Source organism: Squalius cephalus (genome assembly GCF_949319135.1).
Source record: "Squalius cephalus genome assembly, chromosome: 8".
NCBI lineage: Eukaryota > Metazoa > Chordata > Actinopteri > Cypriniformes > Leuciscidae > Squalius > Squalius cephalus.
The window spans coordinates 17,954,313-17,982,019 of NC_137129.1; the positions used below are offsets into that span (position 1 = coordinate 17,954,313).

At 42.7% G+C, this 27,707-nt stretch overlaps 1 protein-coding gene across 1 annotated transcript; it reads left to right on the forward strand.

Annotated features, from left to right (window-relative positions):
* Positions 1–446: 446 nt before the first annotated feature.
* On the forward strand, positions 447–27,474 carry LOC307162881 (uncharacterized protein; the record flags this gene model as incomplete). Its single annotated transcript, XM_079878602.1, has 5 exons — positions 447–474; positions 22,996–23,089; positions 24,416–24,519; positions 24,658–24,780; positions 27,391–27,474. Exons 1-5 carry the CDS (start codon positions 454–456, stop codon positions 27,472–27,474), a joined length of 426 nt encoding a protein of 141 aa, XP_079734728.1. The 5' UTR covers positions 447–453.
* Positions 27,475–27,707: the final 233 nt, after the last annotated feature.

The window sequence follows — 27,707 nt, forward strand, 5'->3', positions numbered from 1 at the left end:
GCTGTATGTGACAAAAAATGTTTTGGCCTAAAAAACATGTGACATCACTTAGAGCACCTTTAAAAAGGAACTTAGCTTTGTTAAGACTTTCAGAGATGAGTGGAGAGTGAATCACATCAAGTCCTGTGTCAATAATGCAGCGATGCGAGCAGCAATGCAGACTGAGGTCACTTCCAAATCAGGCAGCTTATAACCAATACGGCGAATCTCATGTTCAAGTTCATGAATTTGAATTCATCTGAGGTGAAATCCTTGTGGGGAACGAATTCCTATCACTAAATTCCCGATTGCACGATTCCTTGTTAGATGATGTGGTTTGGCTGCCGAATTTCCCACTGGAGACCCACTTCTGTGCACATTTTGGATATCTCCCTTAATGACATAGCTCTTTCCTAATGAGCTGACTGGCCTCAAGATGATCTGAATCAGGTGTGTGAAAGAAGAAATAACAAAATGTGCAGAGTGGGTCCCCAGGTCAGTTAAATCAAGTTTTTAATGTTGTTTATATGTCTATGTGGCGTTTTTATTATGCTTTAAGACAAACCATGTGCAAATTCATAAGTCAACACCATTGTTGAGTATTTTCTCCTTAAAACCGCAGTGGAAAAAAAGACAGCCTCAAAAATGAAATTGCCGGTGTTTCTCACTTTACAAACTACCTTGTAACCAATCCCGTCGACGTGTGGGCGGGCTTTCATTTTTGTGATCAAAGATGGGTTTTAAGGGATACAATTATTGACTACAGGACAACTTTAAATATTCATGTTCTGCAAATAGTTTATTGCTCAAAGAATTAGCACAAATTGTACATCGCCATCACAACTTAAGAAAAGTCTTAAATTCATTCACATCAAAATAAAAAGAAATTTTCTTTTCAAGATACTTAAAATGTAAAAGTAGAGTAAAACAGAGTAAAAATACTTTGTTACTGTCCACCGTTGCCAGTGATCATTCAAGTATAGAGCAGATTTTACATTTTATTAATTACTCCTTTAGTAACCATAAAAAAGACAAGTATGGTGTGGCATGAGGATGGGTAAATTATTTTTTACATAAAAATCAATAACTTTATCCGAACTGTTTTGCATTATAAAAGTTTGAATCCAAAACCCACTTGTCTCTGTAGTAATATCATTATTAAAATGATGCACTTTTGAAATAAAACCAGGCAGTGTGTGTTAAGCACCTCCCTCTCCTTTTAATGAGACTCCTGAGCTTGTTTATTGAGATGTTTACAGAAACATCTCTATAGATATTGACATATACCCTGTGAGTGTCATCCACACAAATTGACAACACTTACACAAGCCAGTTGTGTTTATAGGTTGATAAACAAAGCAAAATCGAAATCTTGCCAAGTACCCCCTTGGGTTCACATACCCCTGGTTGAGAATCACTGCACTATAACTTTAATTGCCAGACATATTGTGTATCTTCTGTTATTGATTGAGTCCTTTAATAAATGCATTTGGTGTGAACTCGGTGTTCAAAGCTTTTAGCAATAATCCGAGTTCTCATCAATCACTGAAGAAGGATTTCCCATGAAAAAAAAAAAAAAAAAAAAAAAAAAAAAAAAACAAGCAGGAGACAGGCTGACAGTTTTCCAAGCATTTGAAATCCAAAGGACTTTTACGTAACATTAATTACTGAGTTCTTTTCTTTCACTTCTGTGTGACACCTACAAAAGTTTTTTCTTTAGAAAATGACACTTGTGCTTTATAAGGCTGAAAGGCTAGAGAATAGGTTGTCTTGTTAATGAAATTAGCATATATTGAATTATCATTCCCCAGATGCCCTAAATGCCAGTTTTTTAAATTAACAATACTGGTCTACTTAGCAAATAAATGAAGTCACATATGTTTGTCTTATTTGATAAAAACCTGGTATTTTATTTAAAAGTGTTGCCTAATTCAATAAATTCAGTTTGGTAATGCATCAATACTCTGACAATGATATAGCCAATAACAAGTGTGAATGGGTCTTGAATAGTAACTATTAATGCAGTGAAATGACTAATCACTATATTTTAGCACGCTAAGCATTAAAGATTAAGCTATTAACAAACCACTAACATTCAAGCAGGGCTGCATTTCCCAAAAGCATCGTAAGCCTAAGTAGATCGTAAAAACGATCGTACGACTGATCTTAATATTACGGTCTGTTTCCCAAAAGCATCGTAACTTAAGTAGCACTTAAAAATCATTGTAGATCTACGAGTGCTCTGGAGTAATCGTAAATCCCCAAATGCATCGTAAGAAGACAGAGTTATGAGGTCACCTCCAGGACAACCGGCAGATTACACCTTTAACTTTATTCAAATGCAATGTGATTATAATATAAGGTTTTGATTGTACTTTATTGTACACTTTATTACTCTTTTTTTGGTTAAATTAATGTATAAATTAAATAATTAAAAAGGTCAGAAAAAAAAAAAAAAAAAAAATAGAAATAATTTAATCGAATAATTTTAATCAAAATTAAATGAATGACCAAAAAAATAAATAAAAGATGTAATATGCTTCAAAGACTGGGAAAAATAGGGATGAACAAAAAAATATCTGTCAATGTCTTGCTGACATGCATGAAAACCAGCCATGTATTGGGCATTTCTTGGTTGGCCATCATGTGGTCCCATGCCATCTTTGTCCTCCTCCTCCTCCACCACCTCTTCATCTTCCTCCCTGTTAAGTAAGGACACTCTCATATGCCCTGACTACAGCTACAAACATTCTCAAAATGCTGAGGTGTTGTGGCTGCAGTCTGGACAACTGAAGATGGAGGCTGAGGTCTGGGAGGGTTGTTTGGAGCACTAGGAGATGGTAGGTGCTGGGAGATGGTAGATGAAACTGATGAAGGACCTGACTCAGACTCAGGCTGTGTTAATACCACCACAAATACCATCTGAAGCACTGACAAGGGCTCATTGGTCCCACCACCTGTTTTATTAAATGTTGTCCTCTGCAGAGTCCTTTTCCTTTTAGCAAGGCTGGCAAAGTCCTGCCACTTCTTCCTGACCTCCTTCCCTGATCTTTTAATGCCCCTAGTTGCAGTCAGTTTTCTAGCAAAATCCTCCCAGATTTTTTGTTTTTGTTTATTTGTATGACTTCCCTTAAACCTGCTGAAAATAATATGTGTGTATAGCTCCACCTCCTCTAAAATGACCTTAATCTCCTCTTTTTAAAAAATTTTTTTTTTTTTTTTTTTTTTTTTTTTGGTTCAGCCATTTTGCTGGTGTCTCCACTCATAGATTTGTGCTTTTATAGATTATTGGCCTCGTAGAAAATGCACATCAGGTGAAAACAGCTAGGTTAAACATTTAAAATTGCAAGTGTGTGCTGCAATTACAAGTCATTCTACAAGGTGACATATTATGGAGTTATTCTTGTGCCAATAATAATGAACGTAGCTTTTCAAGAAACTAATGAAAATATAAATTGAAACTAAATAAATTATCTCTGAAACTGAAAAAGAATAAATCGCAGGCAAATTTTTTGACTTCGTTTTTAATACACTGCATGTTTTTCTAACTATTTCTCATATTTCAATCGCTGATCTGAACTTACAAATGCGCTTCCAGAGTTTTCATTTCCGCTTCTGAAGTTCTCTTACGAGAGGTCTCTCGTATTGCGTAAGGTTAGCTTACGCATCGGGAAAGTCTTCTTTCTTCGAGATCTGAAGCCAAAAAATTATCCTTAATTTTGTATACATTGTCAACGCAGTGCAGCAGCCGACAGACCTAGGCAGGCTGTATAAGCGTGCTCATTGGCTGCTCGGCGGCAACTGCTTAAGCCTATCGCTTCGCGCCCTCCACACCCTTCTAACCGTCAGAATGGGTGTGGCCAGCGTGTATATATTCAGCGCTCATAGGCTAAAATTCTGATTTTCTTGTCTTCAGCGACGCTCTTCGCATCGCTGGATCTTGAGAGCCGCCGCCGTTGAAACCAGCGACCAGCAAGCTTAGGACAGTGCCTGAGGAAGCCGGCCATCTTCGCCGCCTTCAGCCATCCGTGCCTGCTACGCTATCCGGCGACATATCCTTTACTTTATTACTGTTTCTGTGTGTATTCTAAAAGAGCACGAGGCGTTTTTGTAAAAACGCCTCGTTTTTGCGGCTCGTGCCGCGCCCCGCTCAGCAACGGAGACCGCCACCTCTCTGCGCTCTCCGCCTGGGCCGCGGGCACACCGCCACCGCACTCTCCGAGTGTGAAGAGCTTTCAATGTCGACCCTGCGGGCTCGACTTGAAGCTTTCGACCAAGCTGTCGCTCCGCCTGTCCCTGCCGGGCCGCGCAATAAGAAGCGCCGCTCGCAGCGACCACCGGAGACTGTTGTGACTGAGGAGCTCGCCGGAACCTCTCCCTCGAGCTCTCTCTCGCCCTCTCCCTCCCGGCCGCTCAACCGCCGGCTCTCGCCCGCGCCGCCGCCGCGTCAGGAGATGAGGCGAATGTGATAGATACCCGTACTCTCCCTCTGTTCGAGCCGTGCAACTACGCCGCTCACAAGGGATGGCAGAAGCGGACGGTCTCGGAGCGAGTTTCCTCTCCCTCTGTTCGAGCCGCGCAAACTGAGCCGCTCACGAGGGATGGCAGGAGCGGACGGTCTCGGAGCGAGTTTCCTCTCCCTCTGTTCGAGCCGCGCAAACCGCCCCGCTCACAAGGGATGGCAGGAGCGGACGGTCTTGGAGCTCTCTTTACGTTACAAGAAAGCTACTCCGTCCTCGCGCGTCACTCACCGGTGAAAGGGGAACAGAGTGTTTTCGTCCCGCCGTGGCCTGGACTATAACCTCCATTTCTCAGTCCCCTCTTAAGTTCAGGCGACTGGAATTGTTACTATTGCAGTATACGAGCCTGTTATAAATACACGCTCGCCTGCAAGCAAACGCCGTCACAAGACATGATGACGCTAACCGAGTACTAATGTATTCTCCCCTGTGGCTCAGTGGTGGAATCCTAGACTGTCAAGCCAGAGACCCGGGTTCGGTCCCCGCTCTCGCGGCAGATAAAGTTTATGCTGTTCGCTTCTCCGAGCTCGCGGCCAGTTTTTCTTACATACAGAAAACAAGCCCGCTCTCTCCCTCGTTGGGCCGCGCAGATTGCGCCGTTCAAGGGATGACAAAGCGGACGGTCACGAGCAGCGTTCAGCGTGCGCGCCTCACTCACCGGCGAAAAGAGAAGAGAGTGTGTTAGTCTCGCTACGGCTGGACAACCGCCAATCCTCACACATTTCTCAGTCCCCTCTTAAGTTCAGGCGACTGGAAATATTACTATTGCAGTAAACGAGCCTGTTTTAAACACGCACGCCTGCAAACAAACGCCGACGCGACACATGGGGTCGCTTTTTATATGCTCGCGCTAACTGAAAGCTAATTTGTTTTCCCCTGTGGCTCAGTGGCAGAATCATACGCTTTCATGCGGGAGATCCGCGTTCGATCCCAGCTCTCGGGGCAGATAAAAATTGATGCTGCTTGCTTCTCCGAGCTCGCGGCCAGTCTTTCTTACTTACAGAAAGCGAACCCGCCTCTCGCACCACACCTTCTCAGGGTGCTCGAGTATTTTGAGCGTCTAAACACGAGAGAAGAAAAGACGGTTAAATCCCGCAGCCCTGCGGCTGGACCACCGTCGAAGCTTAACGCTCTGTCAATCCCCGTTGCCACGGCTACTGCAGCTGTTTACCTCGCAGTCAACGAGCCGGTATCTACCCGCTCGCCTGCGCGCATCCGCCGTTCTCACGGCAACCCAGAGAAATTTCAAAAGAGCATAATGTCTGGTTGCACGGCTGACGCCGTATGTGTTTCTAGTACAGTGAATGTGCCCACGTTCTGTGCTCACCCCTGTACACAAGCACTATACATTCCGTGTCTCTCACAGAGCACACTCTCATGAAGCAGGCAAAAGCCGCTTTAGTGTTAAAAGTAGGTCACGTGTCCACTTCTTCGTGCCCACACCTACTCACTGCCCGCTCTGTCACACGGCTTCGCACGACCGGTCATGTTTTAAATGTAAGTCCTGTGCCCGCCCTCGAGCGCTCACACATACTAACATTTTCGCCCCGACGCCGACATCGCGCGTCGCGCCTCACACTATATGTTCCCCGTCCAAAGCCACCGGGACACTGTGTGTAAAACGGCCAGCTATCGCTACGTGCGATCCGCCGTATCTAAGCACCAAGAGCGCGCGCGCCGCGCCCGCCCCTGAATGTAAGTCTGTGCCCGCCCTCGAGCGCTCACACATACTAACGAACATTTTCGCCCCCGACGCCGCCATCGCGCGTCGCGCCTCACACTTTATGTTCCCCGTCTAAAGCCACCGGGACACTGTGTGTAAAATGGCCAGCTATCGCTGCGCGCGATCCGCCGTATCTAAGCACCAAGAGCGCGCGCGCCGCGCCCGCCCCTCCGTTTCGAGCTCTCGAGCCCGCGATGCGCGGCGATCGGAGCCCGGAGGCCATTCTGCCCCTGGCTGCACACGCAAAAGCGTGGGAAGCTATTCCAGGCGCATCAGAACGGGTGCTAAGCACAGTAAAACAGGGCTATACTCTGCAGTTCGCTCGCCGCCCTCCGCGCTTTCAAGCGCGTATCGAGACCAGAGTGAATGGGGAAGTAGCACATCTACTTCGAGCAGAAATAGCTACGCTTCTGTGCAAAAGGGCTATAGAACCGGTTTCCCCTTCCATGAGCGAGTCGGGCTTTTACAGCCGTTATTTCCTCGTTCCCAAGAAGGACGGAGCTCTCAGACCAATTTTGGATCTGAGACGTTTGAACAAGGCTCTTATGAGAAGACCGTTCAAAATGCTCACAACCAGACAAATTCTCGCGCAAATTCGCCCGAGGGACTGGTTTACATCTCTCGATCTAAAAGACGCGTGCTTTTCAGATCCAGATAATACCCCGTCACAGGCCATTCTTGAGATTCGCCTACGACGGCCAGGTATATCAGTACACGGCCCGCCTGTCGACACAGCGCGCGCGCTGCATTCGACGCCTGGCCGCGTTCCTCCGGCCGGGCAGCACCGTACCTCTCAAAACATTTCAGAGGTTACTGGGTTGTATGGCCTCAGCCGCAGCAGTGCTTCGGCTGGGTCTTTTACGAATGCGCCCGCTACAACGCTGGCTGAATGCCCGAGTGCCTCACAGAGCATGGGCTTCCGGCGGTATTCGCATCAGAGTGACTCAGAGCTGCGTTTCAGCTCTGAAGCCCTGGTTAGCGGCCGACTGGTACCAGCGGGGAGTGACAATGGGAGCTATCTCACACCGCAAAGTTATCTCGACGGACGCTTCCACCTCAGGCTGGGGCGCTCTGTTCGAGGGCAAACCGGCTTTTGGCCTATGGTCAGACCGGGAAAAATGCCTCCACATAAACTGTTTGGAGATGATAGCGGTCGAGAACGCGCTCAGGCGCTTCCTCCCATTCATACGGGATCACCATGTGCTAGTCCGCTCGGACAACACGTCCGTGGTATCCTATGTGAACCGACAGGGCGGTGTCAGATCCAGGAATCTGTGCAGGCTGACAGAACGCCTTCTCGTGTGGGCTTACCGCTCGCTGCGCTCGCTGAGAGCCGCGCACGTGCCGGGCCACCTGAATGTCGGTCCAGACAGACTGTCCAGGGACAACATTCCCCCGGGAGAATGGTCTCTGCACCCCCAGACAGTCTAGTTTCTCTGGCGCCTATTCGGCAGAGCGGAAATCGACCTCTTTGCGTCGAAAGACAATGCTCAATGCCCGAAGTTTTATTCGAAGAGCGAGGACGCGCTGTCCCAGACATGGCCCAGCCTCCCGCTGTATGCTTTTCCTCCGTTCTCCCTGTTGCCACAGGTCATTTCGAGGATCAGAGAAACGCACCACTCAGTGCTGCTTATAGCCCCGCGATGGGAAAACCAAACTTGGTACCCAGAGCTAGTGAGGCTGTCGCACTCACCCCCATGGCCGATCCCGGTGAGAAAGGATCTCCTCTCCCAAGCCGGTGGATCGATCTGGCATCCCCATCCAGAGCGCTGGTCGCTGCATGCATGGGTGATCAACGGATACCCGTTGACCTGTCAGAAGGGGTCGTGAACACGATCACACAGTCGAGAGCCCCCTCCACGAGACGGCTCTACGCGTCTAAATGGTCGGTGTTTTCTAAATGGTGCGCTACTAAAAACTTGGATCCGCGCGCATACGGGGTCCCGCGGGTGCTCTCCTTCTTACAAGAGCTGTTGGAAAAGGGCAGATCCCCTTCCACGCTCAAAGTATATGTGGCCGCTATTGCAGCGTTCGCTGAGACGACGCGCGGCCGGGCAATGGGAAGGAATGAGCTCATTATCCGCTTCCTCAGAGGAGCTAGACGGATGAATCCCCCGCGGCCCCCCTCGGTTCCCTCGTGGGATCTGTCCTTGGTCCTAGCGGCCCTAGAGGCTTTTCCCTTTGAACCGCTTGAATCCGCGGATCTAAAGTATCTGTCGCTTAAAACCGTTTTTCTGATAGCTCTGTCTTCAGTCAAACGAGTGGGTGATTTGCACGCGCTATCTGTTAGCCCTGCATGTCTTGAGTTCGGGCCGAATGACTCGAAAGTCATTCTCAGACCGAGACACGGTTACATCCCCAAAGCGATTGGAACCCCGTTTAGGGCACAAGTTATGTCCCTCTCGGCTCTGCCAGCATCCGACAGTGGGGACAGTGATAACCTCCTATGCCCTGTCCGGGCGCTGAGAGTTTACATCACGCGCTCCGCCGCTTTCAGGCGTTCAGAGCAGCTCTTTGTTTCCTTCGGCGGACGCACCAAGGGTCTTGCCGCCTCGAAGCAGAGCTTGTCCAGGTGGATAGTGGACGCGATAGCAGCAGCTTATGCCTCCAGACACCTGCAGTGCCCTCTGGGCATCAGAGCCCACTCCACTAGAGGCATGGCCTCGTCGTGGGCCTGGTCCAGCGGAATTTCTAATCACGGTATTTGTATGGCGGCGGGCTGGGCCTCCCCGTCAACATTCGTGAGGTTTTATAACCTGGAAGTTCCTGCCCTACTGGCAAAAATACTGTCAGCATAAGTGACATGTATGCTCTGCCCATTTCTCGTGTGCAGACTACGTTCATATGCTGGCGCTATTCTGGTACTATACTCAGGGTGAAGTGTTTGACTCAGACCGGCTGATCCGCTCTGTTTCCTATTTCCCGTTACGCGCTGTTGTCGGTGCTGGCCCGCGCTGCTGGCCGCCCGTATTATTCTCTGTCGCGCGGGAATTTTTCCCTTCATGTGAGACCGACTATGTCGTTTTTCTCCAACCCTTATGAGTGCTTATGTACTGTATGGGCTCGCTCTGCCGGCCCTACTGTTTGTACTGTTATATGTTTATAGACCGGCCGCGCCGCTCTATTTCATATGCTGCATGAAGTGCCTGTACTGCGCTGGCCCGTCTCTCCGACCGGCCACATTTCCCAGCAGAGTGTTTTCCCCGGTTTCCCTGGGATTCATGGGCTGGATGCTCGGCGCACACGGCGTTGACAAAGGGTTCCCGATGCGTAAGCTAACCTTACGCAATACGAGAGACCTCTCGTAAGAGAACGTACTCGGTTACTAATGTAACCTCGGTTCACGAGCGCCACGAGCTTTTGCGCTTCAGACTGCGAAAACCAGAATTTTAGCCTATGAGCGCTGAATATATACACGCTGGCCACACCCATTCTGACGGTTAGAAGGGTGTGGAGGGCGCGAAGCCTCATTGGTTGCCGCGTTCAGAGCGCTCACCGATAGGCTTAAGCAGTTGCCGCCGAGCAGCCAATGAGCACGCTTATACAGCCTGCCTAGGTCTGTCGGCTGCTGCACTGCGTTGACAATGTATACAAAATTAAGGATAATTTTTTGGCTTCAGATCTCGAAGAAAGAAGACTTTCCCGATGCGTAAGCTAACCTTACGCAATACTCGTTCCCTCTTCTAGAGAGAACCGAGGTTACATTAGTAACCGAGTACGTTTTCGTTTACGCTCCCTGAGTTTTCGTTCACCGTTCTGACACATTTCTCTCGTGGGGGCGGGGCTAGTAGCAGTGTGTTCTCATTGGTTACTGAGTTTTTGATTGACAGCTTCGTGACCTGGAAGTGAAGACGTCAGTGGTGTGTTTATGTGTGGATGTCAGCGTCTGTAATCGCAGCTTTCTATTTCATTTTAGTGATATTAAGTTTATATCTGTATTTATTTGCTGCTACACTATATTGTTGAGATGATTTCTTATAGAAGGAATAGTACAGACGAATGATATTTATCATTAGTCATCGTCGCTATATCAGGAGGATACTGGATAACGTTACTCGTGGTAAGACTGAATTTTTTTTTTTTCCATTAATACTATAACGTTACTAATACTATTTATAATGCAGTACTGGCTTTTTTCAGGTGGAGAGGCCTTTTAGAGCTCAGTGAGAACCCATAACATTATACAGCTGTGTTGTCTTGATTTAACTGTTAGCCCAATCACTGGCAGCTACATTACTTGTTTATCTACATTCGGTTACAGTCTTCGATTAGATCATATTTGCTTAGATTAGATCATATTTCCCCCCAGCCACCCCAAACAACACTGGGCTAGAGTACTGTACAGTATCTGTACTGTATCAGTCAATTACCGATGCCATAGGACCAGAGCGCTGTCAATCACTGCCTGATTCAACTTTGGCAATGTAAAGCCTTTTTTACCATGCCAATAAAGCTATTTAAAGGAGAACTCCGGTCAATTTTAACATTGAGCTCATTTTTTTGTACATTTGGAGTGCTGTCAATACAGAGAACAACGACAAAAATCGGTGTTGCCTACACCGTGTTATCCTCTTTTTAAAATTTGCACCCTGTTGACTTCAATGGGGCAAGTTTTAAACCTGCTTTTAGCCTCTTAACATCCTTGATGTGTCATTACAAGTGCACAGGTCATGTGAGTACTAAACCAATGCGCGTGAACTCGACAATCGATTACTATGGACTTTGAACGAAAACAGGATGTAAATACAGGTATGTGCGCTGGCTGAATAAACATCATTTTTATTCATATCTTTCACATCTACTGCAGTCAGATTGACCCGCGTTCACTCCGAAAGAATCACTCACATGACCTGTGCACTTGTAATGACACATCAAGGATGTTGCACTTCAAATTAACATTTCTGAGAAAAATGTTTAATCTTTAATAGTCTTTAATAATAAATATATGTCCAAATTCAAAAATTAATACATGCAAGTAATTATGACTGAAAACATCCAGCAACTAGGGAATGCACAGCCATGGATATATGTTTATATATAGGGCTATACAGCCATCTACTGGTTACACAACAGTATTACAGATGATAAATGCTGCATGACTCCGAGGTAAATATTTAGTGCTGTAAAATCCCTTAAATATATATATATATATATATATATATATATATATATATATATATATATATATATATATATATATATATATATATATAATACATATTTTAAGTCTGCAACTTGTTACTGTATGTGGGAGTTCAAAGCAGTTTGTATTGTTAGATTATAATACATTTCCTCTCTCATTTTCCAGGGAGTGGAGCAACTTTTCTATAAACAAAATTCTGATGCTGACACAGAGTGATGCTGATGGAGTGATAGTACCAGAGATCCACTGTCCCTATCAGACAATAATCTTACTTTGTTCAGACACATCACCTTTGAATGACTGGGATCTTGATCTTCAGACACCTGATTTATTTTAATATAAACTAGCAAATATTTCAATTTCCTCTAGATTAAAAGAAACATAGTTCACAAGTACACAAGAGGTTTCACTTTATTCTTATTAGTCTATGCTGATCTTGGATTAGCATACCAACAGCATATGAATGTTGAGGGGACAGTTTACCCAAAAATAAAATTCTCTTTTATTTTACTCACTCTCATGCTGTCCCAGATGCATTTTACTTTCTTTCTACAGATAAACACGAATTAAGATTGTAAGGAAAGTAATCCATCTCTGCGAGTCCTAAAGACGCTTTAAAAACCACACACAGTGACCGTGACGGTAATCAATGCGACCTCAGTGGATGAATCAATGCCTTCTGAAGTCAAACAATAGGCTAGATAAGAAAAATACTAATAATATGACTGTTTTAACTATTAAAAATCACTTCAGACCAACTGTCTTATGGGTTACAATCCACTTGTATTATGGACTCACAGAGATGGATTATTTCCTTAAAAATATTTGTTTATGTTTATGTGAAGAAGAAAGTCATATACATCTGGGATGGCATGAAGGTGAGTAAATGATGAGAGAATGCTCATGTTTTGGGTGGACTATCCTTGTACTGCTTGTGTCCAGTCACTGCTTTGTTACTTGTACTGCAACAGGAACTGTTCAAAGAAGCATTGCAACATTTAAAATTTATATGAATTTTTAAAATGTATTCTGTATTTGTAATTGTGCATTTTGTATAGCTATGTATATCACGAGAATACTGTGCATTACATGTATAGTATGCAGTTAATGTTTTGTGGATTCTGGTCTTTCCGGTCACAACATAATTGCATCCAAGACCTTCACTCTGATACTTGTGTATATGCTTTAGTGACAATAAAGAATGTACATTTATTTGAATTCATATTTTCAATTACATTAATTTAACTGGTTGTATAAGTCACGATTGAAACGGTTGATGATTGTTAAAATATATTTACGGTTTTAAATGTTAGAAGATAGTGTTAATTAAATGAAATAACTAAATACAATTATCAATTAAAAAAATGGCAACAAGAACATTCTTTCTGTGACATATGTAATGAAATGCCCTTTGAGGTCTGTATCTGACTGCAGGCCACAATTGTAATTTTCATATTGTTTAAATTCCTCTTATTTAAGTGATCATTAATTTTGATGGTGTAAACGTATACCATGCTAACGAGTAGTGTGATGGCCATGGTTGCCAACCTTGATTACCTGGTTGAAGTTTGACTTTCTTGACGGCTGAATATCACACACGTTTGCTAGTATTCTCTTTAAATTGTAACAGCTGAACCTAATCAGAGCCTAACATGCAAAAGAATCATCAGGAATAATATTCTCCGAAAACATTGGACACTACAATATTTTAAGTATTATATACAGTACTTTAATGTAGGCCTACAATTACACCTGAATAGATCTCTTGTGCTCCTAAAAGCTTCTGCCAACTAAGTAGCAGCAGGTAAATACAGATAAAATTAAAAAAACAAACATAACTTAATATCACTCAAATGAAATAGAAAGCTGCGATTACAGACGCTGACATCCACACATAAACACACCACTGACGTCTTCACTTCCAAGTCACGAAGCTGTCCATCAAAAACTCAGTAACCAATGAGAACACACTGCTACTAGCCCCGCCCCCACGAAAGAAATGTGTCAGAACGGCGAACGAAAACTCAGGGAGCGTAAACGAAACCTTCATAAGCGGAAATTAAAACTCTGGAAGCGCATTTGTAAGTTCAGAACAGCGATTGAAATATGAGAAATAGTTAGAAAAACATGCAGTGTATTAAAAACGAAGTAAAAAAAATTGCCTGCGATTTATTCTTTTTCAGTTTCAAAGATAATTTATTTAATTTTTAATTTATATTTTCATTAGTTTCTTGAAAAGCTACGTTCATTATTATTGGCACAAGAATAATTACATAATATTTCAGCACTTGACAAACGGACAGCGACTCTTAAGTAGCACTTAAAGCACATCTGCGTATGATCGTGCTATTAAGTGCATTTTTGTGAAACGCACGTGAAATGAACACGAACGTTAGTAAAGTCGCTCGCAGAAAATCCTCGTAAGTGCTAAGATCCATCGTTATCTGGAAACGCAGCCCAGGCTAGTGAAATGTACAACAGCAAAAACATGTTTAAATCAATGTCATGGCAGACATCTTACACTTTCAGTTCTAGCTCCCCAAAGAAATCACAAAAGGCTTAGGATAAATATACTGTAGGTGTTTATGGAAAGAAAGGGATCTTTAAATTAATGTAGTTGTTGTGTAGGGTGAATACTGGTAAAGTGGGACAATGGGTAAAGTGGGACAGTTAAGCTTTTTAATTTCTATCTTTACATGTATATGATTCTATTACTAAAAATCAACACTGAGCTCATCATAAGCATGTGATAAAGAAATATAGGTTATGTGGCTATGACATCACTTCAGGGGGTGTGGCACAACATATTTATCAACCTTGCAGTGAACTGCGATGGTAAAGTAAAATGACATATTAAAAATCACATTCATATGAATCTTTTTGTTTTGTTTTTTATGTGATTTTGACACTGTCCCAGTTTGCCAATAGCGTACTGTTAACCTGGGACAGGGTATTACTGGCTAACTGGGACAGCCATTTAAGTCGTTCTAATGGGGGAATTGAGTTCCCTTTTTATATGCCCCTCATAAATTTAGTTCTAAAGCTAGATATTTCAACAAAGATTGTAAACTGCTTATAAAAAACAGTGCCAATGCCAATGCCAAAAAACAAACAAACAAAAAAGGAGGAAGGAAGGGAGGGAGGGTTGGAAAGAGGGTGAATCTGCTGTACCTGCACCCCTTCTTAAAAAAAAGTGATTTTTATTATTTTTGTTGTTGTTTATATTATTATTGTGTATTTAATTAATTTGGCCTACATTTGAATAACAATTTAATGTGTTTGAAGTGTCCCAGTTTGCCAATAAAGGTGTCCCAGTTTGACAGTAGCACCTGGAAAATGTGGTTTGGGGTCAATGTGTGTTTGAGGAAGAGTCATCCGTCCTGTGTTTAATGTTGCTTTCTTTTTTATTCTGTATGGTAGAGTTAGACATATGAGGGGCTAAGACATTTGGATCATAATAAAAAATTATACAGAAGGTAAATTATCAGAAAGTGTCCCACTTTACCAGTATTCACCCTATATTCACTGGCCAACATGATGTCTAATTTCCTGCTGTAAGATCAATAACAACATAAGAATTACCACATTAAATATTTATTCCTATTTGACTTGTGTATAACCCCAAGCAAGTTGACTGGATTTTCTCTTATCCATTTTAAAGGTAATTACACCTCCAAATAAAACCATGTACAGCCAGTAGTACTGGTTTCCATTTTCATCAGTTCCCTATTGGGAAAAGGCTGCTAAAGCAATGAACCGCATTTTGATTTATAATAACAGTGTTTGTCTGAACAATAACCTTTAATTATTAATTACTACATCAGCCATCAACCAACCTAATTGATTTTTGCAAGCATGCTATGCCAAGACAAAATTACTTTGTCATTTGAACTATGTAGCCTATAGGTAAGCACCCTTGAGATTAAAATAGCACTCTGCTGGCCTCTCTTCTACTTTTGTGACATTTAGTTTTCAGAGTAAAAGAGTAATCTGTCAAATAAATGCCATTGCTTTGCTGTAGCTTGGGTATTTTCCCTCTGTGTAGCTGTTTCAACATTATAAGATATACAGCTAAGATGTAAATCTTAAGATATACTGTCTAAATATGACATTTTGTCAAGATAATGTACATGAATGCATTTTATACTGGCTGTTCATTCTTTAGGTGTTGTGAGTGGGTGATTGCTACTGTATAGGTCCATGCAATTTTGTAGCATTTTATGTGGATGCTAGGGCATTCTGGATAGTTGCTGTGTCGTTGCTAGGGTAATATGAATGGTTGATAGGTGTTTTTGAAGCAATATTGATTGCTTAATATAACATGCCTAAAATTTTATAGTTTTAATAATCCCTAACTCTAAAAATATGCAAAATTAACCATGACTCTTGAAGATGAGGATGAAGATGAAGATCAGGTATGGAAATGCTGGGAATCTCTGGTGAGAGCAGGAAGAGTCTGTGTAAAGTGTGACGAGACCAGATGGTGAACTGGAGGGAGTGCAGGTTTGATATGGTGAGGTTGATGAGGTGAACAGGTGCAGGTGATTAGAATTCTGGTGATGAACTAGTGGGCAGATCTGGTACTGATGACTGAGTGGATGGTGTGAGAGTCTCCATTCCTCTAGAGCAGGGTTTCTCAAACTCGGTCCTGGAGGGCCACTGTCCTGCACAGTTTAACTCCAACCCTGATCAAACACACCTGAGCCAGCTAATCAAATATCTTCAGGATCACTAGAAACTCACAGCTAGGTGTGTTTGATCAGGGTTGGAGCTAAACTGTACAGGACAGTGGCCCTCCAGGACCGAGTTTGAGAAACCCTGCTCTAGAGTGAGCTTTATGGCAAGGAGCTTACGATTCCCAATGTCGCAATTCTGCTCCGCCGGGGATAGCTTTTTAGAGTAGAAGGCACATGGATGGAGGCGTAGGGGATCACCCTGCCGGTGTGACAGCACTGTTCCGACTCCAGTGGTGGATGCATCGACCTCGACGACAAACAGTAGCTCAGGGTTTGGATTACAGAGGACTGGAGCGGAGACAAATGCTGAAGGAGAGGAGGGCAAGACGTGTCCAGGACAGAGACTTGGGCTGGTTTTTCAGGAGAGAGGTGAACTGACTAAGCTGTAACTCTTGATGAAACGACGGTAAAAATTGGCGAAGCCCAGGAATCTCTGCAACTCTTTAATGGTGGTGGGTTGTGGCCAGTTCTGGATGATTTCACCTTCCTCTTAAAGTTGAGCCTTTGGAGGAGGTTGAGAGATATGAAGTTCCCCACTGAGCCGGAGTCAATGAGGGCTTGTGCTGAAACAGAGGTTTGACGGGTCAGAACATATATGGTAGTACGGGTTTGAGGAGTAATTTTAGGTGGAAGATGGACTATACTCACCGCTGGGTGTGGTGGTCAGATGAGACAGTTCTGTAGAACGTGTCCTTCTCTCCCACAGTATAGACAGATGTTGTTAGTCCTCTGCTGACTCTCCGCAAGAGTGAGATGGTTGGAGTCGACCTGCTTCGGCTCAGGTGCTGGAAGGGCGACAGATGTTGCAGCAGGCGGAGGATGCAGCGGGGATTGGTGCGGTGAGCAGGCTGACAGTCGTTGACACCCGGATGGTTTTTTGGATTAAATTCTTGATCCCCATGGCATCATAAACAACCATCAGTTGGCAAATGTCAGCATTCAAGCCATGTCGAAAGGCGGTGAGAAGAACGGTTTCATTCCATCCACTTGAGGCTGCCAATGTACGAAAGGTTATAGCGCATACTGACTGATTCGGTACCTTGGTGAAGATGAAAGAGTTGATCATGAACGGAGAGGGTTGAAGTTGATTGTCCGAAAACCTCCTTGATGTGGTTGGTGAAGGCTGATAACGAGATGGTTACTTGAGCGTTGGACTGCCACAACAACTGTGCCCACTGTAGTGCTCAACCGGAGAGAAGAGAAATCATGAAGCCACCTTTGCACGATCCGTGGGGAAGAGATGTGGCTGCAGAAATCCACTGCAATCCTCCGCCTCGCTGGTGAATGTCACTGGACGGGCCATGGGACTGGCAGAGGCAGCAGCAGAAGAAGGTGGTGACAGTGACTGCCGAACTGCTTGAACCAGTTTGGCAAACGGATCTGTGTTCGTGCTCTGCATGGTAGGTCTGGTCTTCTGTCATGACACTGTAGGGAACAGACGGTGGCTGTAAAATAAACAGTTTATTGACAGAGCTGGACCAAAACAGAATACAACAGGTGAAGGATGGTAATACTAGATGACACGTAGGACTTAGCTGACTGTAACACAAATGAAGACGAAGTGAGGTTGAGGTAGATTGAGGAATGAAGACACAGGGATGTTATGAGGATGAAGAGTCTGTGTAACATGACGAGACCAGACAGTGAACTGGAGCGAGTGCAGGCTTGATATGGTGAGGCTGATGAGGGTGAACAGGTGCAGGTGATTAGAATTCCGGTGATGATGAACAAGTGGGCGGATCTGGTGCTGATGGCTGAGTGGATGGTGTAAGTGACTCCGTGACAAAACCATTATGATAATATCATCTGATTTAACACTGGATATTAATGTAAGGTTATTATCAGTATCCTAATGCAAGAAGTAAAAGGGTAATTTACTCTTAACATATATGGAACTTTGACAAGCTTTTACAGAATCATCTTTGGCTCACAGGCTGTTCTTTGAAGTGGCTGATGCAAATTTAAAGAATTCATCATTGCAATCTTCATGGCACCCTGCATAATTAGGTTCAGTTTATCTCTTATGCTTGCGATAACCTTAACAAAAGGGCTCTGTATTGGATGCAAAAACGAAGGAAATTTCTAATTAATAATAACTAAAAATCATTCATACCCTTGGTAAATACGTTTTAAATTCTTATTCACAAATGAAAGGTTAGATTTTTGTAAATTGCAGATTTATTTTCGCAGACTCCCTGATCATATTTACTAAGAGTATGAATAATTTTGATTACACACACAAACACACACACACACACACACACACACACACACACACACACACAAACATTATATATATATATATAATTTGAAGGCATTGTCTGGAGTCTGTCTGATTACTGCTGCACGGCAGGCTAGGGAGCACTAGATAACTTATTTCCATTCCCAAGTGATACTGCTTAAGTGGAACAGAGACCTTATTCCCAAATGATAGTGTTCAAAAAGGGCGAGACGCCTAGTAGAGTATAAATTAGTAGGTGTCAAAGAGGAGATGCCCGTTTAACTTTTCTATCTGCCTGAGTGGATTGTGTTTGTTGCTCCTTATAGCTTTGTTTTTAATCTCCATTCTCTATTTTTCTTTGCTGTTTATATTATTATGACCGCCGCTAGCATAGCTAGCGAAAGCAGTCATATAGGGATTGTCAAAATTTTTTTTTTTTTTTTTTTTCGTCATCTACTGAATTTTTCGTCAACGATACCAGGGACACCGAAACACCGGGGAACATGAAATTTGGTGGGCATGTAGCCCCACTAGACTTTTACGGAAAAATTTCGTTTGGTCCCCGGGGGCCACTCCCCCCCCCCGCGCTGGGCCCCCCCAAACCCAAAAAATGCAGTTTTTCCTAAATAACTACCTGAACCGTGGCACCGAGGATGAAGACATTTTTATGGTATGTTGGTCTTAAGGGCCCACATCAACCTAGCCCATAATCGATTGTCAAAGTTTTTTTTTTTTTTTTTTCGTCATCTACTGAATTTTTTCGTCAACGATACCAGGGACACCGAAACACCGGGGAACATGAAATTTGGTGGGCATGTAGCCCCACTAGACTTTTACGGAAAAATTTCGTTTGGTCCCCGGGGGCCACTCCCCCCCCCCCCGCACTGGGCCCCCCCAAACCCAAAAAATGCAGTTTTTCCTAAATAACTACCTGAACCGTGGCACCAAGGATGAAGAAATTTTTATGGTATGTTGCTCTTAAAGCTACACTGTGTGATTTTTACCCCCATCTAGTGGTGAAATTGTATATGACTACCCAGTGAAAATTAGTTTCTGTTCCTCTCAATTCCGAGAGCGTTTTAACTCCTATGGTGGCCGTATTATTCCAAGATTAACATGGCTTCCAGTTATCACTTCGTCCATGACAATAATAAACAATATGTCTAAAATGAATAAAACTACAGGACAGATGTCAGGAGGTAAACTTCACCCTTGGAATCGGCTATCCCAGCATAATCAGATTAGGCTAACGTTACAATGTGTACAAAGTAAAAGCAATTAAAAATAACAAAAATTTACAGTGTCCTTTTTTTATATATAGCTTAAAAAATTGCGCCTTTAAAACTATTCATTACCTGTGATCTGTCGCAGCACAGATTTATGTTACAAGGTAAACAATACTTTTTCACCATTGACGCGAGGATGAAGTTATACTAGAGGTCGTTCTGGCGTTATGCACAACCATGCTATGGTTAGACAAGCAACTATAAAACTTCGAATTTACACAAATGAATTACAACAGGCTGAATTACCTGTCGAGAAGAAAGCAGGCAACCTCGGCGTCCGTTTTAAAATATTTTCTCCTCATGAGCTCTTTCCATCTGGGAAAAGTTACTCCAATATTGACTATGGTCTTGCTGATTTGTCTGTCGCGTTGACGTTTTAATTCTCTCTTTCAAATGTGAGTACGCACGCACGCACACACACACACACACCACACTATCTTTCAAATCTGCCGGCACTCGCGAGCTCGCGAGTAATCTCCCCCTCGCATTCGTTACGGTGTCACTGAGTGAAAAACGCAAAAGGCGAAGCTTGAATTTACAGGCATGTCCCTCTTTGGCTAATGTAGTTTCAAGATGGAGGGGCAACATGGCGACCGGCATACGAACCCCTCACCCGTATGTACTTTCAATGGCAGATTATAAACTTAAGAGAATACTTTATTACTTGAAAGAAGTAAATATACATTAATGAGCACATATATTTTTGAAAGAACTAAGTGTTTTTTGCTAAGAATCAACTAAAAAAGTTACACAGTGTAGCTTTAAGGGCCCACATCAACCTAGCCCATAATCACTCATTTGTGATTTGCGCCCCTCCCATAAAAAATGAAAATGCAATATTATTCTGCTTTAATCGCCCCTATCTTCAGTTGAGATGTTCAGAACTGCACCATATTTCATGTGTATGATTAACTTGACATCCTCTGGGGGTATGCTAAGTTTCGTAGAATTTCATTCATGGGGGGGTATAAAATAAATTAATTTATGTGCACATTTAGTGACTGTACACTCATCGGCCTGTAGATGGTGCTGTTGAGCGAATGGTTGCTGGTTGATACTGTCACACACACACATGCAGGAATACAAACAAACGCAAGCATGCACACACACTGACATCCACACGCACAGACACACACACACAAACACACACGCGCACACACATGTACGCACGCACACATACACGCACAGACACACACACACACAGACACACACATACACAAACACACACACATACACACACACACACAGACAGACATGCACATACTACTACTTTTTTTAGGTATCAGCCATATACCCGATTTACCAATACCCAATGTGTTATGCTTGGGCAGTATACTAATGAGGTGGGTGGGACATGTTTCATGCCATGTTAGATCACATCCTGAGAGTCTACGCTTTCAGAAAATATATAGTTTATATAGTTGAATCAGTTTTCTCTTCATGGTACAGACCAAAATGTATTATGTGTACACTTTCTTCACCTAAATCCATAAAATCCCATTAATTTCAATGGGACATTTAATTAAGTGTTCTACTAGGTACAGTGGGAATGAGTTTAATTTTGTTAACATTGTTTTTTTAAAACTCTGGGACCAGGGCTACAAGATAAAACCACTTTTTTGGGGAAAAAATGTTTTTTTATTTCAGTAAAACACAACAAACCCATGCCAAAGTCAGATAACTGACTTTTACCATCAACAGGTACCTCAACCGTTTGGTAGAGGTTTGTAGAAATTGAATGGGAGGGTCCTTTGAAAAAAAAAATCACAGATTTTTCATACTTAGTAAGTATATTTTTTGTGGAAAGCCAGTGCAGGCCTGAGCGGCGGTTATATTTTGTACCGCCATGCGGTACATCTAGTTTAATATAACTTAACCATGACAATATATCTGATATTATCTAATATTGTCTGTTACATTAATCGGACATTGCTAGCTTTAATCTAAATCGTTATCACTAGCACAACGCACTTGCATTTCGCTAGAGTGAAACAAATAAATGTGGTGAGTCAGATCAGTCAACATACATGGTGAGACATGTCATCTTACATTTACATTTACATTTACATTTATTCATTTAGCTGACGCTTTTATCCAAAGCGACTTACAATTGCTATACATGTCAGAGGTCGCACGCCTCTGGAGCAACTAGGGGTTAAGTGTCTTGCTCAGGGACACATTGGTGTCTCACAGTGGATTCGAACCCGGGTCTCTCACACCATCTTCTCACACATCTTCTCACATGCACTGCCTGCCACATGTATAGCATAGTATTCTCTGTCAGCGGTGAGGGTCTCACATGAGATAAATGCAGGGAGATAGTCAGGCTGATGGAGAAGATTTCAGAAATAGAGACATACATCCAAACTTTAATCGAGAATAGTAAGAATGCAAGGGATTTGGATACTGCTTTGGATGCGACAATTCATAGACAAAAGTATTTGGGGCAGACCTGACCTGTTGAAGAGAGACATATATATCCCTCCTGGGGTGGTGCCACTCTTCTTTACAGTAATATGGCACATAGTCTTAGAGTTTAACCTTGACTAACTGGGGCCCAAGTCAAGAAGCAGACATACAAGCTAAACCAACCATCTGCTAGCTGTCTCGCTTCACAGAAGTTAGATAACTCCCAGCACACAGAGACTCTTTCACCTAGATAACATCATATAGACCCCTTCACTGCTGGCTGATGTCACAGGAAAATTTGAAGGTCGCAGTGCGCAGGTCGGGGTCAGAAAGTTTATTCCATCCCATTGAATTGTGTGTTAACTTCTCGTCTAGAGAAAAAAAGTCTACTTGTTGCTTCGTGGACTGTGAAAATCGCTCCAGTTGTGGAGTCAAGTTTTTCAGGATTCCTGCAGGATCTCATCCGTTCCAAAAAAAAAATAGACGACATCTGTGGCTACAAGCTATCCCAGACTGGGACAATGCTACGATCAAAGAGGTTTGTGTTCGTAGTGCACACTTCATATCAGGTAAAGTCATCCTTTATCATCCCTTTCTGTTAGATTAAACTCGAAAGCCTGGATAGCATGAACAGTTTTCTGTACACTAGCCTATAACATTAAGCTATGCAGGTTAATAGTTTGGTAAATGTCATGGACCTGTGTCATGCTACAGACGTAGCCAGCTGTTAGTAGTTAGCCACAGGCTAGCGCCAACATCGTGAAAACAACAGTAGAGTTAAGCCATGGTAAGTAAACAAATGTTTTCTGTAAACTGTAGACTGATTTAATAGTTAGGTGAAGTTTGATATCTGGCATTAATTGTGACCTGTGTCATGACTTAGCAGATAGCAGACTTAGCAGACTAGCTTTACATTAGCGCTTTCACTAGACAACAGTAGATCGCATTGTAATCAATGTGTGCAATTCTTTTTTGTAGGAGAGGCATCTCTTGACTCCAGTAGTCCTGACTTTGTGCCCTCCTTGTTGGTGTACACAAAACAAAGCCAGACACCTAAGACAAAAATGGAAAGGTACGAATAAAAAAAAGTATCTATCTATAAGGCTTGTCTGTTTCTCTCTTACAACATCCAGAAAACTGGCGCAGTAGTCTGTAAACCCAGATTTTGTTTCTAATTAAACTTACGAGTGATCATTACTCGTTATTTTATGTTTAGTAAAAACCTGCTATCATTACTAAACAACATTAGTTGTTTGTACTATTTAACTGAAAGATTCATTGCATTAATCAGGTTTAGCAGAGATAACTTGGTATGTTTAGTTTCATAAGGAAGGGGAGGGGCCAAATCAAAAACCTGCCTGGTCATGTGAAAAGACCCACGTCTAACGTGCATCCAAGGGGCTCTACACCTGGCGGGACAAGTATTGAGAATTGTATTGAGTATTGAGAAGCAGACGGTATTGAGAATTAACAGAGGTTTAGATGTTGATGAATTATTGTTTAATTTGTAGTCACCATAATGGTGATAAGTGTTGGCTTTAGTTGGGCTCTTGCCCTTGACAATTGAACATTAGTTTTTCTCTGGCTGCTTTACCTGTGTGTTTAAAAAGCACAATTGTTGTAGCAAAAAAGCCAAGAGTATAGTGATCCAGTGACTATGACTGCATATTGATGTAGTCATCTATAAAGATTATAAGTCATCAGCACCTCATTTCATCTGTTTAATCTCTTATTGTCTGGGTCTTTCCTTATGATTGATATGAATGTTAATACCACTCAACATGTTTAGTTTCAGCTTGTGTAAAAAGTTAGGATTTCATGTTAATACAACTCAACATGTTTAGTTTCAGCTTGTGTAAAAAGTTAGGGTTCCATGTTAATACAACTCAACATGTTTAGTTTCAGCTTGTGTAAAAACTAAAGTGGTATAAGGCAACAGGTTTCCACGCGATTTGCGAGTAAAGTCAACTAATTCGGGTTAAGAGTGTAGACCACCTAATCTAATCCTTATCAAAATGTCTTTGAACTCCTCTCACTAGCCCTCTCTTGAGTCACATGTATTTCTCTCTCCTTCTGTCTTATATGGACTTTGGACCTTGTTTAAATTCAATCAATACTCATTATATTGGTCTGATGTTTGTCAGTGCATAAGCATGCCTCAAGGAGATACTTAGACCTCAGTGGTGTTATTGACCATATGTTCAGTGTAGAATCTGATATCTAATTAAAAAGATTACAATTACAGCATTTTAATTCCTTGTTCATGTAAATTCATTAGTTTCATGCAAATTCTATGATAACATTTCAATATCACAGCAATATTGAGAAGGCCTAGTTTAACTAGACAATGATTAAATGGTTTCACACAGCAATAATTGTTCCTTTTGTTTTCCTTTAGGAAAAGGAAGAGAGATGAACGCCCTGACATGCAACCTGCTTCTTCCATGGTTGAAATGGAACAAGACTGTACCATTGATCACTGTACCATTGATCATTGCAGTGGTATGAATAATCTCTTAAATGTAAAGCTAAAACTAATGCAGTCTAATACACCAGCCCTGTGGTACCACAAGCTACACCCTCCAATGTTGTCATAATTTTTCACTGAACTTCTGTATGTCTGTTTGTTTTCTGTTCAAGATGAGGAGGAAGCTGAAGGGGACCGCCCAGTGTCAAGAAAGGAATATGATGATCTTTGCTTTAGACATCATCAACTGCAGGAAGACTACATCAACCTGTAGCAGGACTGTTTTAAATTACGCAGTGAGAATGAAGAACTAAGGCATGAAATCGTTCAAATGACGCTTCAAAAAATGTTGCTGCATAATATACTGCCCAGAAATGTTTATAGCTCGACCTAGTAATTTGACTGCAAGGGCCCAGACCTTGTCTAATTACAAACACAATAATACATTGAAATATTTGATTGCCATCACACCTGCTGGGGCAATTTCATTTTTGTCTCCAGGGTGAGGTGGGCGGGTTTCTGATAAATAGATCACCAAAGAGTCAGGTTTCCTGGAACTGTTGGAGCCTATGGATGAGGTTTTAGCTGATAGGGGATTTTAAATACGGGATGAGCTTGCAGTTTTTTATTCCTGTGTCTCAGGTTGATATGCTAGATGATGTAGTGATTGTGTGCGCTGCACTAACAAACCCTCTGTAAAAGTGTGGTTCACAAAGGCAGAGTTCCCAAATAAGACATTAATTTGAAATATTTAGGGCCCTGTCTTGCACCCAGCGCAATTGACTTTGTACACCGACGCATGTATCATTCCTATTTTGCACCCTCGCACAGCGGACTTTTCCCTCCACAGACGCACGTCGGTAAACTAGGAAATACACTTGCACTCCCCGGGGCGGTTCAGTGCAAAGAGGAGGCGTGTTGCGGCGCAAACGTTCCCTGATGCTATTTTGCAGGTTTAGAAAACAATTCTAATGCGTAAATTCTATACGCGTTGCGCATGTTATTCAGATGCTATTTTAAGGGTGCATGCTTGGCCATAATCAATGTAGCGTGTGCACAACGCACATACACTTTGATTCTCTCATCTACACAGAAGCAGCAGTTTTCATTTTTGCAAATCACACATTATTACGATAGATAGATAGATAGATAGATAGATAGATAGATAGTTTATTATAAAAGGATACTTGATACTTGTTTCAGATTGTTAAAATAGGGCCCTTAATGTTTAATGCTATTTTACAATTTATACTTTGTTGTATTTTGTATATTGTCAAAATATGTAACATTGTTTCTGGACATGTTCCATTAAAGAAAAACTTCCATATTATGGAAGAGTCAAGTCAAGTCAAGTCATCCTCATTTATATAGCGCTTTTAACAATGTAGATTGTTTCAAAGCAGCTTTACAGAGACAAACATATCATTTAGGGTAACAGAGATTGTTTTGCCTTTACAGTGGTTCTTTAATAAAGTTATTTTCCAGCTAAAGTTAGTTTTGATTGATTCGCTTCCGTCGCAACGATCATTTGTTATTAAATTAGGGGCCGCTAAGACGACACCATTTTCTCTACATAGACTTTAAATGCGAACCTGTGATAAATGCTAATGGCGTTCACATGCGCATTAAGAATTGGTTCTATAGTTATGTGCGTTTGAATATATGTGCACAGGTTTGTAATTCCCTACAGACCAAGCCTAAACAAAGTATTGGTCTTTCCTTGTAAATTTGATACAGACTTTTATTTTATTTTGTCACTTCGGGGTAGGTACGCGAAACGAGTTTTCCGGCAACGCTTTATCTGGAGTGGTAAAGGGATCCTCCATAGGGAGAGACTAGTTGGCACTTCAGCACTGCGTTGACATCGGGTCCAGGCGAAGGTCCTTCGTCAGATCTGGATATGGCCTGGATCCTGCAGGTTGCGGGAAAACCTTGGGATAAACAAAGACACTAAAATTAGCGTACGTGCCATTCTTCTTATGATGTAACGAGTACATCAGGATTCATGGGAAGTGTTCCCGGTTCCAGCTGACCTAATCTATGCAGCCTAACATTGAATTATAGAAGTCTATAATGTATTATGTGAATGCTAGGTCAAAGAGATGTGTCTTTAATCTAGCTTTGAACTGACAGAGTGTGTCTGCTTCTTGGACAATGTTAGGAAGACTGTTCCAAAGCTTTGGTGCTAAATTGGAAAAGGATTTACCGCCAGCAGTCGATTTTGATATTCTAGGTATTTTTAACTGGCCGGAATTTTGAGATCGCAATAGACGTGAAGGACTATAATGCGTTAAGAGCTCGCTCAAGTAATGCGGAGCTAAACCATTTAGTGCTCTGTAAGTAATCAGCAATATTTTTAAATGTATGCGATGTTTAATAGGGAGCCAGTGCAGTGTTGACAGAACCGGGCTAATATGGTCATACTTCCTGGTTCTGGTAAGGACTCGAGCTGCTGCGTTTTGGACCAACTGTCCATAATCTAGCCTTGAGGTCATGAACGCATGAACTAATTGTTCCACATTTGTCATTGAGAGCATATAGCGTAATTTAGATATATTTTTAAGATGGAAGAATGCGGTTCTCTTACGAGAGGTCTCTCGTACTGCGTAATATCTTACGCTAGGGGAAAATCTCTTTTCCGCGAGATATTGAAGCCAAAAAATTATCCTTAATTTTGTAATAATGCAAAACGCATTGCGGCAGCATGCAGACATAGGCGAGACAGCTCGCGTGCCCATTGGCTGCCCTGCGGCAACTGCAGCAGCCTATCGAGAGAGGCCCCTCATGACGTCATGTCCAATGAGGGCGCTTGGCGCCCACTACGTCACATCCCACCGAAACGGGTGTGCCTTGGCTTATATATATAGTTTGATAGGCTGATCGAATCTGATTTTTCATCTCTTCAGCAAAGCGTACGCATTGCTGGATCCCGAGAGGAAGAAGCCGTGCCGTCTGAGAAAGCCTTCTGCGGGACGAGCCTTCGCATCTGAAGCCACTGGCCTCAACTCGCCGCCTTCAGTCGCCGTTTCTGCTACGCTATCCGGCGTCTATATCCTTTTTCTCTCTAAGTGTGTGTTCGCCCCCGCGACTCACACTCCCTACTAAAAGAGCCCAGCGTCTTTGTAAAGATGTCTCGTTCCTTATGTTGCTCGTGCCGAGCCCCACTCAGCGACGGGGACCGCCATGTCATCTGCGGTTCCTGCCTGGGTGAGGATCATGCAGT